At 39.1% G+C, this 13,528-nt stretch overlaps 1 protein-coding gene across 2 annotated transcripts in view; it reads left to right on the top strand.

Annotated features, from left to right (window-relative positions):
* Positions 1-4,722: 4,722 nt before the first annotated feature.
* LOC106923708 (uncharacterized) overlaps positions 4,723-13,528 on the top strand; it is a 28,894-nt gene continuing 20,088 nt past the window's right edge. The window contains exon 1 of one of the 2 annotated variants that reach the window (XM_014996934.2): positions 4,723-4,930. In XM_014996934.2, the coding sequence (XP_014852420.2) occupies positions 4,767-4,930 (164 nt within the window). In that variant the 5' untranslated portion in view covers positions 4,723-4,766. The remainder of the gene's footprint in view (positions 4,931-13,528) is intronic. The other variant, XM_014996933.2, reaches the window with a different exon arrangement.

Below are 13,528 nucleotides of genomic sequence, written 5' to 3'. Positions count from 1 at the left end.
TTTATTCAGTCAGTATTTAGTACAACTGATACAAAATAATGTTAAAATGCATTTATTTTTTAATTCAGCGTATTATGAAAAAATAAGCCCTTTATATTGAGAAAAGAAAAAAAACTCTTAAGAAAATGCCAATATCAATTACTCGTTAGTTGATTGATCCTATCAATCAGCTTTAGATTAACTCATTAATTGATAACTTGCATCCCTAATATCAATCCTAACAGTGATTGAAAAAGGAAGGAATCAAGGCATTACAGTGGCTCAGTCAAAGTCCAGACCTTGACCTGAGTGAAATCCTGTGGTGGATTGTGCAAAAACTGATGTCTGCAAACATTTCTCTACAATAATGTGACAAACTGAAAATACTAAATACTCCTGTAATGATTCCATAATCTGTAATCACACGTGTACTTTGTGGAGGGTTTTTTTCCCAGTCAAAGTTTTCGTTGCACTTTGATTCCCTGTCTTGCTGTTTCTGGCTGCCTTGTTGAGCTTGGTGATCTGTCTACCACAGTCAGCCTGTTTCAACACTCGCCCTGTGTTGAGAGCTGTGGGAGTGTTGCCGTAGCGACCGCTTTGTGAAGTGTTTGAGAGTTTCAGGCTCCTGCAGGATTTTGGGGGAGGGAACGTAAGAAATGTCTATGTGTATGCATGTGTGTGGAAATCAGTGTTGGCTGGAAGTGCCTGAGTGACCTCATTCACATCTGTGTGTGCTGATCAGCAGAGAGTTTTTACAGAAAAGGTTTCACTCTTGTCTCTGAGAAGCAAGACTCGACTGGAAGCTGTTTAAAGGAATAAAATGATTAAGAGCAAAGCTAAACCCAGAGCCGGAGCGTCATTAGCTGTGTGACTCGGATCAGCTTGCCGCCTCCAGCAGCTGCTCCTGTTCTGAGTTGCCATATCTTATTCATAACCTGCAGAACAGTAACCGGATCCAACGCACCCATTAGACTTCCAGTGTTTTTTTCACACTGCAAAACACTCAAAATATTACCAAGTATTTCTAGTGCAAATATCTTAGTACACTTGAAATAAGAGAAAACTAACATAACTTTTTAGCAGACAATAGGAGCTTTTTCTAAGTCAATAATCCCTTAACATTGTTGAAAAGTGCATTGTTGAAAACAACTGAAATAATCTGCCATTTACTTATAGCTTTGGAAAAATGTCTGTGTATAAGTGAAATAATCTGCCAATCGATGTTAAGGAATTATTGACTTAAAATAAGTTCATATTTCCTGCTGAAAAGCTACATGTAAGTTAGTTTTCTCTTATTTCTAGTGTATATTTGCACGAGAAACTGGAACAAAATTATTTGGTAAGATTTTCTGCAGTGCAAGTTGCTGATGATGAGTATATTATATAAGTTGGAGTCTGTGAATAAGCAGTAAAGTTAGTTAATCAGATTATCAGTGGTGGAAAACAAAACTTTGGGATTATTTGTTAATTATTTTGGTAAAATATTAATTTCTTGAGTTTCGGACAGCAGAGTTGTATATGCTAAGCTGTTTGCGCATTGTTTGGTAGTCATTCAGTGATTTATAAACTAACAGTATTTTAAAGTCTATTCTCTCAGTGTAGGGACTTTAGAACTGGGTGCTGTGCTCCATCTTCCTGGTTTTAGTCAGAACTCCAGCAGCAGCGTTCTGGGTCAACTGCAGCTGGAGGATTGATTTTTTTGTTGCAGTAATCAATGCGACTAAAGATAAACGCATGGATGAGTTTCTCTATATCTTTCTGTGACATTAGTCCTCTAATCCTGAAAATGTTCTTCAGGTGATAGAAGGTCGACTTTGTAACTGTCTTTATGTGGTTCTGATGGTTCAGTTTATCACCATAAAGTTGACATAACACCATTTTTAGTAAGAGGTGACTCAAAGGAAAATGGACAAATCCAAGTATTGACCAGTATGTCTCTCCTTAGGTCAGATTGCAATGATGCATAATATCAGTCATTTCATAAATCAATTGATTAGTTATATACAGCTCCCATTCGTAGCTTATATCATCTCAATGCACTTAACAAGAGAAACAGATCAAATTTATATTCAGAAGTGATCAAATTCATCCATTTATGCAGAAAGATTCAACTATATAAATTTCAACTGGATCAGGAAGTCTGACACATGCAATGTCTTTGCTGTTTCTTTATTGAAATATATAAATATGTAGGTTTATATTGCATTATAAACCTTTCTAACCTCAGCATCTATGTCACACCAGTCTTGGAATATAAAGATGTCTTGATTTCTTCAAGACAAACTCTGACGCAAAATACAGGACTTGTAAAGTTCTGCAGAAGACTGTAACGTGAAAAGCTCCTTATTTATTTATTTAATTCATGTTTTGAGCCATAATCAGTAACTGAACAGCTGGGTCTCTGTGCAGGGTCCTCCTGATTGTTTTTATTTCAACATATTTATAGGAGCGCAGAAAGGACTTCATAATAACCGTAGCAGTCTATGATTTCATGCGCTTAGCCTCCATAAGTCCTTGGATGATATGAATGTGTGTAAAACTGGCCTGCAGGAAATGACAAGCAGGCTTGTTTCAGGAGCACATTTACATCACTCAGGGGTGTAGCAAAATAAAAAGTGTAAAGTTTATCCTCCTGTCTAACTAAGATCATAAATTTTGCATGTTGAAAAACATATAAAATGCAATTTTTTTTGCAGATTTAGCAAACTAGTTCCAAAGTGCTTCCCAAATCCCAAAGTTATTCATAATTTTTTTAAGGTTTAGACTTAATGTTTTTATTAAACCAAGAAGTTTCTTTCTGATAGGAAATGAGATAAAACTATTTAAACACAGTATCAGTTTAGAAAAATGTTTTTTTTTGTTTATATTTTATTTGAGAATTGTACGTTAAAACTTATTTATACCCTTCTCAATAATCTGGAGTTATAGCTGGCATATCATTGTTATTATTGCTTTGCTCCTGAGGTAAAAGTCTTTGCAGTTGGAAAGCCTCCTTGCCATCACCCTAATGTTTATCTGGCTCCACAGATTCTTGAAATGATTCAAGTTAAGAAGTTAATATTACTTCCAATACAGAAAACATGTTACTGATATTAAAACACTGATTACCAGCTTAAATGCATAAAACATTTGTAATCCATTTTATTCCAATGCTACATGAAATTAATAACCAGTAATATTTTACATTGTTTTATCTCCACCATTATTTGAGTAACATACTTCAGCAGCAAGGCAGTTTAAAGTGCTTTACATGTCAAAAACATAACAAAATTAACCAAAAAATGGAGCTTTAGTTTTCTAAATGCACCATATTTTCCCTTAAATGTAAACTTAAAGAAAGATGTGGTGCTTTTTGCATTTCAGCAGCATATAAAGACATGCAGCTTTAGGTAAATAGTGCTTCCTCTGACACTGTAATCTAATCGGCATATTTTAGAAAATTCTGTGGCTTGAACAAAGCAACTCAGAGATGCAAAATATACAGTGAACATGGGAGTGTTATGAAATGCTGTGCTAAATTATACTGTACAAAAAATAAAACCCTTCATTTGGTTGCACCAAGTGCTGCGATGGATTCAGTGACTTCCTTAAGCTTTTCAAACAGGAAGTGGCCCCTCCCACACACCTGTACTGGAAAACTGCAACAATATCAAAACATTGGCATGCCTATCATACCAACACATACACTATGCAAAGTGAGAATCAATAAATGATACATATATTTCATACACATGAAAAATCATGTTTGCTAGGTAATGGGGATGGGCTTGGCTTGGGTTGCTAGGTAACGGGGATGCGCTTGGTTGGGGTTGCTAAGTAACGGAGATGCGCTTGGCTGGGGTTGCTAAGTAACGGGGATGCGCTTGGTTGGGGTTGCTAGGTAACGGGGATGTGCTTGGCTGGGGTTGCTAGGTAACGGGGATGGCTTGGCTGGGGTTGCTAGGTAAAGGGGATGCGCTTGGCTGGGGTTGCTAAGTAACGGGGATGCGCTTGGCTGGGGTTGCTAGGTAACGGGGATGGCTTGGCTGGGGTTGCTAGGTAACGGGGATGGCTTGGCTGGGGTTGCTAGGTAAAGGGGATGCGCTTGGCTGGGGTTGCTAAGTAACGGGGATGCGCTTGGCTGGGGTTGCTAGGTAACGGGGATGGCTTGGCTGAGGTTGCTAGGTAACGGGGATGCGCTTGGCTGGGGTTGCTAGGTAACGGGGATGCGCTTGGCTGGGGTTGCTAGGTAACAGTAGGGTGCTCGTTGAATGTGACTCTACAGCTGGAGGGTTTTTGAAACAACTCATTTTCCAGACACCAAAAACATGAACTTAATGTCCGAAAACAGCTCGGTGGGGGTTTTTTAAGCACCTCGACTGTTTTAGAAGCAGTTGAAAATTGAATACAAGTATAAAAATGTTGAAAATGCTTCCTCTGTAACATTTGCTGTAAAAAGAAGTTATGCCTGTTTTGAACATAAACATCTAGGCAACAGGAAGTGGATACATCTCAGTGCTATTCGTTGCTAAATAGAAAAAAAAGACTTTTTGTTTCAGTGCGTATGAAGAAAACAACTCCAGCAACACAGACACATCCCCCCTAATTACACTTCCCTCTGGAATTACAATGTACACATGCACAATATTGCCACAGATCCACTGTTATGATATCATCTTACTGCCCCTCTGGGAGAGTCACATGACCTCTGCTCAGAGGAGGGGTCGGGCAGGGGGGTCAGACTGTTTCAATGAAAACCACATGGAGGGAGGAGAGAGCTGTGACTAAGTGGAGAGGGAGAACCCAACATGAGCAACACGGCAGAAAAGGGGGGAACGGAGAGCAGCAGCAGGGACGGGTTGAGGCTCAGGAACCAGGACCAGAACCGGGACCACGGACCAGAACCAGCCAACATGTCAGAGTCCATCAAGAGGAGAAACTCCAGCAAGCAGCTCCTGCAGAACCTCATCAGGTGAGACGCAACACCACTCTGGGTCATCACCTGCAGGATGAAGCAACAACAAAATACACATTATGGATCCATTTCATTATTATTCACTCAGGAAAGATCAGCAGCCTGTAAAAACTGTAAGAATTTAACCAGCTAAGAAAGGAAAGGTGCAAAGTTTTACCAAAGTAAAACATAAATGACCCAAAAATGTAGAAATATGTAGAAAACTGAACTCTGAAGTTGAAGCTGATTAAATGTTTAAATATTAGGTTTTAAAGATGTTCATGTAAATTTAGATTAACTCTATAATAAGTAACCAATGTTTTGTTTGTACAGATTTATTCAATAAATTAGAATATTACTGGAAACTTTCACTAAGTGATATCGATTGTATAGATGGATGTTTGAAAGTCTTTGTTTCTATTTATGATAATTTTCCACTTGCACCTCATGGAAAATGAAAATATCACATCAAACCAATAAAAACATTTAAGACAGAAATGTGGGCTTAATGAAAAGTATATTTAATATCTGCTTTTCCAATGTCATTTTCAAAAGATACTTTTAATCTGACAAGCAGACCTCATCAGAAAGCGTATTTTAATTTGATTATGACAGCATCATTCTCAGATAAAATAACATTTCGTGTTTCACAAAACACAAACGAAAAACACAAAATAACAGGATAACTAAATATTTTTTAAATGAACATATGAGTAAAGTAAATTTTACTTCTACTTTTTTCTGAGATTTGTTTTTTACTATAAAAATGAGGGGAAAACATTTGAACATGTTTCCCGTTTCCCTTGTATTGGAAACACGTGTTAATTGCAATGAAAAACAACAACACTGCTAACTAACACCTGTTTAAACCTGTTGTTTTCACCTTCAGTGAGACATGAAGGTTTCTAGTCTGTTCTGCTGAACTCGGCGCTGATTCACTGAAATACACCATTTACCTTCATAAAGTAAAGGAAATATAGAAGCTACGTTTTTTTTCCTCCTAGAAAAGGTTTAGATCAACATCTACAGATGTAAACTAGATTTTTGTTGCTTAAATCTCGAATCTACGACATTAGATATATAAAACAATGATTTTTGATAGTTGTACGTAAAAAAGACGAATTCTTATTTGTTTATTCTCTGGTTAATTGTGAATTTGCAGAAAAATTAGCTTTTTTTCCCATGATGTTTTAGGGTGCAGTACCAATGATGAACACCAGGGTGTTTATCTAATTGCCCTGGGTGTAGTAGCTGGTACACACTGTTCAGTTTTAAGGCTCACAAAGGACCTTATAAACATCAGAGTTGGTATTTTAGTGAGTATCAGCTGGGTATTAAAGCAAAAAGTACTATTTGACAACAGACAATAATCATTAAATTAAAAAGTCAGTAAATTGTAGGCGGATCCGAGTCGAGTTCAGTTCCAGTGGGTGAGTCGGCTAGCGGGGAGAACTTGATCTGCATTTTTATTGGATTGTTGCGAAATCTGTATAGAACCTTTATTAAGTCATCATGAAAAGTGCATCATATTCACTACTTTATTTCTGTTCAGTTTGATTAGGATGAACATCTAAAACTCAGTTTCTCAGAAAATTTGGCAAACACAAAAAAAGAAATGTCAATTAATCAAGAAAACTATATCCGTGCACTTTATAGCCTTTATGGTTTTGGCTCGTTTTTTCATCTTTTCATCATGTAAAGCATCTTGAATTCCTTCGCTGCTGAACTCTGCTATGCAAATTAACTTCGGTTGCATGAATCCGAGTGACGGAGGTCAGTCTGTGGTTCTGCAGAGGTCAGCAGGGCCGAGCTCAAATCAGGGCAGCGATGGACGCCACGGCCTTAGCGATGGACGCCACGGCCTTAGCAACGGACGCCACGGCTTTAGCGACGGACACCTTTAGCGACGGACGCCACGGCTTTAGCGACGGACACCTTTAGTGACGGACGCCACGGCTTTAGTGACGGACGCCACGGCTTTAGCAACGGAAGCCACGGCTTTAGCGACGGACACCTTTCGTGACGGACGCCACGGCTTTAGCGACGGATGCCACGGCTTTAGCGACGGAAGCCACGGCTTTAGCGACGGACACCTTTCGTGACGGACGCCACGGCTTTAGCGACGGACGCCACGGCTTTAGCGACGGACGCCACGGCTTTAGCGACGGACGCCACGGCTTTAGCGACGGACGCCACGGCTTTAGTGACGGACACCTTTAGCGACGGATGCCACGGCTTTAGCGACGGACGCCGCGGCTTTAGTGACGGAAGCCACGGCTTTAGTGACGGACACCTTTAGCGACGGACGCCACGGCTTTAGCGACGGACGCCACGGCTTTAGCGACGGACGCCACGGCTTTAGCGACGGACGCCACGGCTTTAGCGACGGACGCCACGGCTTTAGTGACGGACACCTTTAGCGACGGACGCCACGGCTTTAGCGACGGACGCCGCGGCTTTAGTGACGGAAGCCACGGCTTTAGTGACGGACACCTTTAGCGACGGACGCCACGGCTTTAGCGACGGACGCCACGGCTTTAGCAACGGAAGCCACGGCTTTAGCGACGGACACCTTTCGTGACGGACGCCACGGCTTTAGCGACGGATGCCACAGCTTTAGCAACGGAAGCCACGGCTTTAGCGACGGACACCTTTCGTGACGGACGCCACGGCTTTAGCGACGGATGCCACGGCTTTAGCGACGGAAGCCACGGCTTTAGCGACGGACACCTTTCGTGACGGACGCCACGGCTTTAGCGACGGACGCCACGGCTTTAGCGACGGACGCCACGGCTTTAGTGACGGACACCTTTAGCGACGGACGCCACGGCTTTAGCGACGGACGCCGCGGCTTTAGTGACGGAAGCCACGGCTTTAGCGACGGACGCCGCGGCTTTAGTGACGGAAGCCACGGCTTTAGCGACGGACGCCACGGCTTTAGCAACGGACGCCGCGGCTTTAGTGACGGAAGCCACGGCTTTAGCGACGGACGCCACGGCTTTAGCGACGGACACCTTTAGTGACGGACGCCACGTCTTTAGCGACGGACACCTTTAGTGACGGCGCCACGTCTTTAGCGACGGACACCTTTAGTGACGGACGCCACGTCTTTAGCGACGGATGCCACGGCTTTAGCAACGGACGCCGCGGCTTTAGCGACGGCGCCACGTCTTTAGCGACGGACACCTTTAGTGACGGACGCCACGTCTTTAGCGACGGTCACCTTTAGTGACGGCGCCACGTCTTTAGCGACGGACACCTTTAGCAACGGACGCCGCGGCTTTAGCGACGGACGCCACGGCTTTTGCAGCAGATGTCAGTATTTGAGTGGCAGCACACCCTAGCTGCCACTAGGTGGCCAGAGAGCGTCCGAGCCGTCACCAAACCATTGGTAGCTGTATGTGTGTCTGTAGCCGAGGCATTATGTCATCAGAAGTGTCACCATAGCTGCCACTGAAGCGATTTGAGCTTGCTGTTTCCCGCTGAGGTGTTTTGTTCAGGAACCTAAAGTCGTATCAGCCTTTAGATTCATGTCAGGCCAGTTTTCTGGTCAATCAAGCCCAGTAACACCATGTTAATTGGTGTTGTTGGTAGTTTTGGCAACAATCCAGTTCTTTTTCTCCGTAGCCCAGTTCAAAACCGCTCTGACGTTTTGACAAACCCTGAATGCCTCTGTGTGGCGTCTTTTGACTCAAGCTGCTGTCCACAACTTTGGATCCTCCCAAAGCTCCTTTTTTCTTCTTTGTCCTTCCACTAAACTTTCTACTAATTCTTTGTTTTCTTTAGTGGCTTCTGGATAACAGCTGAATTATGTATGATAAAAATATGTATTTTTAATCATAAATTTGTTTTAAAAAATAATATTTTAATAGTTAAAATATTATAATATAATATTAAAACATATTACAATGACCCAGCTCACTGGATTTTCATAAGTTGTGAGAATATAGTTATTAAAACTGATACAAATATTAATAATTCATTGAAATACACCACGATTAAATCAACAGAAAACACAAATTTGATACCGATTATTGCTTTCAATACTTTATTATCCTTAGAACAGATGCTGGTTTTATGTAATAAAACCATTAAGATTTGCCTTTGCTTTGTTAAAACTGTGTGAAGAAGTATCTTTTAAACGATTTTTTAATTATAAAATGTGTTAAAATCATTTAGCTCTTTCTTTTTCTACAAAACTCTTTCAGGAAGACGTTAAATAAAATGGAAACAGCTTTCAGACTTCATTTTGGCCTCATCAAACTCAGATTACATCAAACCAGACCAGCTGTTTATTGCAGTCCATGTGTGTTTCCAGTGAAAACCTCGATCTCATAATTTGGTTTTGTTTTGATTGTTCCTCTCTTTCTATGGCTCTTTCTCAGCCCGTCCTCATTGTCAGAGATTTCCTCTTTATGGTGGAACATTTCTGAGTGACTTCACTGAAAATGACACCGATCTCTAACTTCAATGGCTTCCTTCATAACTGCAACTCCTTAATAGCCATGACATCATCTGGCTGCGTTCACACACAAAGAGACGGCCGTCCCCGAGGCCTCCATTGCCTCATTGTTGAAGTGGTGGAAAATCTGATGTTTGTCAGACAGATCTCCTCTATAATTTGCTTGGTGCACATAAAAACTCCACATCATCATGTTAAAAGTCCGGAGTGGAGTAATAACCAGTTGCATTTACTCAACTACATTTACTGTAGTAACTTTTTGGAAAAAACAACGTACTTTTTACTTTTACTTGAGTATGTTTGAGCTAAAATTTCACCAGACACAGACACACACCTGCAGTTTCTGTTTATAACTTTTTTATTGAAAGAAACTGATTTTGCTATTTTTTGTTACTTTTTGTGATTTTCCACTTGATTTTTTTATTTTGGTCCATCTGATGATGTCATTTTTAAATATTAAATGATTGATAATTTGATCAGTTACTCAGTTCTTGAGTAGACTTTTTACCAGATACTATTTTACTCATTTTTTGGTCGCCTACTTTTTAATTTTACTTAAGTAATTTTATTATGAAATATTTCTACTCTTACTTGAGAAAATGTCTGGATTTTCTACCAACTGGATGAAAAACAAATGTTTTTTAATCAAAGATTCACCAGACACAGACTCACACCTGCAGTTTCTGATGAAGTTTATAAGTTTTTTATTGAAAAAAAAAACTCACTTTTTGTGATTTTCCACTTGATTTTTTATTTTGGTCCATCCGATTATGTAATTTTTAAATATTAAATGATTGATAATTTGATCACTTACTCAGTACTTGACTTTTTTAGTAGATACTTTTTTACTCTTACTTGGGTAATTTCTTGGATGGAAACTTTTTACTTGAGTAAAAGCCCATTGGAGTAGTTCTACTCTTCCTAAAGTGCGGTTTCTGGGTACTCTGCCCAGCTCTGTTCCTCGGGGACGCGTCGCAGGCCAGGCTGCGCTGTGCTGCGGCGGCTGCAACACATGGCCTGCAGCCCTGCATTTTTTCAGAGTGACTAAATTAGCTGATCCAGACAATACGCCGAGCACATCCTGCCGGTTTTACAAGTGCAGATGGTTCATGATACATTCGCAATTAGCAGGTAATTTACAAGGTGCAAACTGGTGTGTTGGTGTCACATTTGGCATGCAGCTTAGTTTGAAACAGAGTGTGGTCAACAATAAAACTCTGCCACAAAAAATTAGCTGAAAATGTTGCTTAAGTTGCTTTATTTCTTCTTCACTGTGAAACGAGCTTCTGTTGCACCAGATTCTGATTCTTCCCCACACTTTCATTTTGTTTTATCATCCTAATTTAATTCAGTTATATTAAAACCTTTACATAAAACATGATCTAAATTTCCATTGCTTTAAAATTCCATTCATGAGATGAATTTCTTCTTGTAGTAGCGCCCCCTAGTGTGTAGACTGCACCGAGACTCATGAATGACTTTCAGTTTTATCTCCCAAAGGAAAAGGTACAACTTTAACTGGTACAGTTTACAATAAAGCTCTCATAATAGATGGCTAATAAGTAGTTCATATGTTATTAATTAATCTATAAACACTTTATAAATCATTATAACAGTTTATTATGTGTTAATTAAGGATAAGAAGAGAAACAGATTTTATCTGGAGTTGTTATGCTAAACATTTCAGACTACATTGTAAGCACAATAAGCATTTGTAAATGTGATTTGTTAGCATTTAGTCTCCTTCTCATCATTAATAACTGCATAATAGACAGTTATTAATGATTTATAAAGTGTTTACAGATTATAAACTTAACTATTTATTAGCCATCCATAAGGTTGGCCATATTGTAAAGTGATTTTTGGAATAAAAAAATGACATTTACATTTTTTAACCCAAATTTAAAAATGTAGGTTGTTTAATTAATGTATTTTTTGTTTAAATATATTTTTTAAACTTAGACCATCTTTCGGCAAAAAATTACGTAGGTCGTTATTTTAGGAAGGTGACAATATTGTATAAAAAATGAAGCATGGATTCAGATGCGTTGAAAAAATGTTCATTGGAAAGTTTATTAAAGAAGTGCACAATTTTGTTGTAATTATGCAAACTGATTTTGAGACAGAAGTAGCGAAATGGACTTTAATTTTAGATCACAGGGCAGCAGATTAGATCTACTATTCTGTTGCCTGTATGAGTAACATATTTAAAAATGGAAACAAAAAATCCAAACTCCTGATACTGAGAAGCTCTAAAGTCATGCTAATGACTGCTAACTTTGGCCTAAAATTAAGGATTTTAAATTTTTCATCCAGTTGGAAGAAACCATCATCAAATGTTTGAATAAGGTCAGAAACTGAAAGGCATTTCTCTTAATATAATTATCAAAAATGAATAAAGCAGACAGTTTTGAATGAATGATATTAATGAGAGAAAAGTTGTTTGAAAGAGTTGGTGCATGTTATGTTTAAAGTTTTTTATTCTTCAAAAATTGTGGCACTTTTGTCTTTCCATAAGCCTACAATTTGCTCTAGACTTTTTATTTCTGCTGAATGAAAACGAGCAGCTTCTCGTGCCTTATATTAAAAGCTGTTATTGCATTGCTGCGGTGTGGAGTGCTTTAAATCGTATGTTTACTGCATCACTTAACAGAAAGACATAAAAATGCATGTGTGGATAGATACTTCTCTGACTGATGGGGATTTTCTTTGAATAAAGTAAACCTCAACTAATTACAGTCCATCGTTAAAACTTAGTTTGTCAACCAACCTTTTAAAAGGACACCAATATGCAGATTTTCTGGAATATCTACTAAATCTAAGTCACTCTATCTGTAAAAAAATGGAGATGCATTACTAGAAAAAGTGTTTTCCTTGTTCTCTGAGTTGTGCAGGATAATAAAAGTTTTATTATCCCTGAAGGAATCAGGCAAAAAGCTGCAGATTGTTTATGACTTATAATCTACTATAAATTGTGGTGCCTGGGTTAAAATGTGAATCCAATCAATTTGTGCTTTTATCTCTTTGTGATGCTTCAGTCAGCTGTGCTGAGAGCCAGATTATCCAACCTGATCCCCACTGGATCCATTCACATCCAACAGAACCAGAACTTTCCGATCACGGTTCCACTGAAGCCCAAGATGTTTGATTTAAATCCCACATAGAAATAATCTCAGCAGATTTACTGTGTTCATGTTGGATTTCCTTGCTCATGTATACGGATGTTGACACTTTTAATCTGTTCTGCACCGAACCCAAACCTCACTTTTCCGAGATAAAATGAAATTGCGACCTTGTTTTATTCATTCATTACCAGTGGTATTGGTATGTTCTAGCTGAATACTGAGATCTTCTGCAATTCTTTCTCCAAGCAACATAAAAATAAACACTTTCATACCGACTGATTTGGCTCATTTCCTCCTGCACCGTTTCAAATGGGAGGGATGTGCCACGATTTGGACATATAAATGGAGCTTTTATAACATTTATTCAAACTCAGATGTATCTGATTTGGATTTTTGGTGATAATCCAAGACAAAACAGTATCGCAGTGAAGTAAATCAGTTTTTTATTTCCTTCAGAATATTTCTAGTTAATAAATACTACTACCTACTTTGTGTAATTTACTCTATCATTAAAAATGCACATCTTGTGTCCATATACATGAAATAAAATCCCATAACCTGCCATACAGGGAGTTTTGCAGTTGTGACGTATCAGAATGTGATTTTTATTTGCTAAAATAATGCATGTCTTTTCCCAACAACCCTAACATTTTGACAGTTCCTGCTCATCCATCCTCCCTCTGCAGCATTACCTCAGCTGCCACTCCTCGTCTGTTTCCTGTGGGGCTTTTCTCATGAGGTTCACATCAAGTCAAACTTTTCAGCAGCTGAATCAAGTTTATCCAGATGTTCTTCCACAATGAAAGCAGTTATTGTCGTTTTTAATTAGTCCCACTGGAGGCTTCTTCGAAAAACAAAGTGTTTTCTTTCATGCTACATAAACTTTTCCACAGATTCATTGTTTTATCCTATCGAATGAAAAAATATAAATTACAAGGATATTATTATGCACGTATCTCATTTTCAGTTTGATGTCTGAGAAGGTAATTTTTTGCTACCTGCTTTAATCACGTGAAGAAGAAGCTTCTT

The sequence above is a fragment of the Poecilia mexicana genome, unplaced genomic scaffold (assembly GCF_051168715.1).
Source record: "Poecilia mexicana isolate PSO_F unplaced genomic scaffold, ASM5116871v1 scaffold_3, whole genome shotgun sequence".
Taxonomy (NCBI): Eukaryota; Metazoa; Chordata; class Actinopteri; order Cyprinodontiformes; family Poeciliidae; genus Poecilia; species Poecilia mexicana.
Note: the sequence above shows the minus strand (reverse complement) of the source record. Positions and strands in the feature narration are given on the sequence as shown.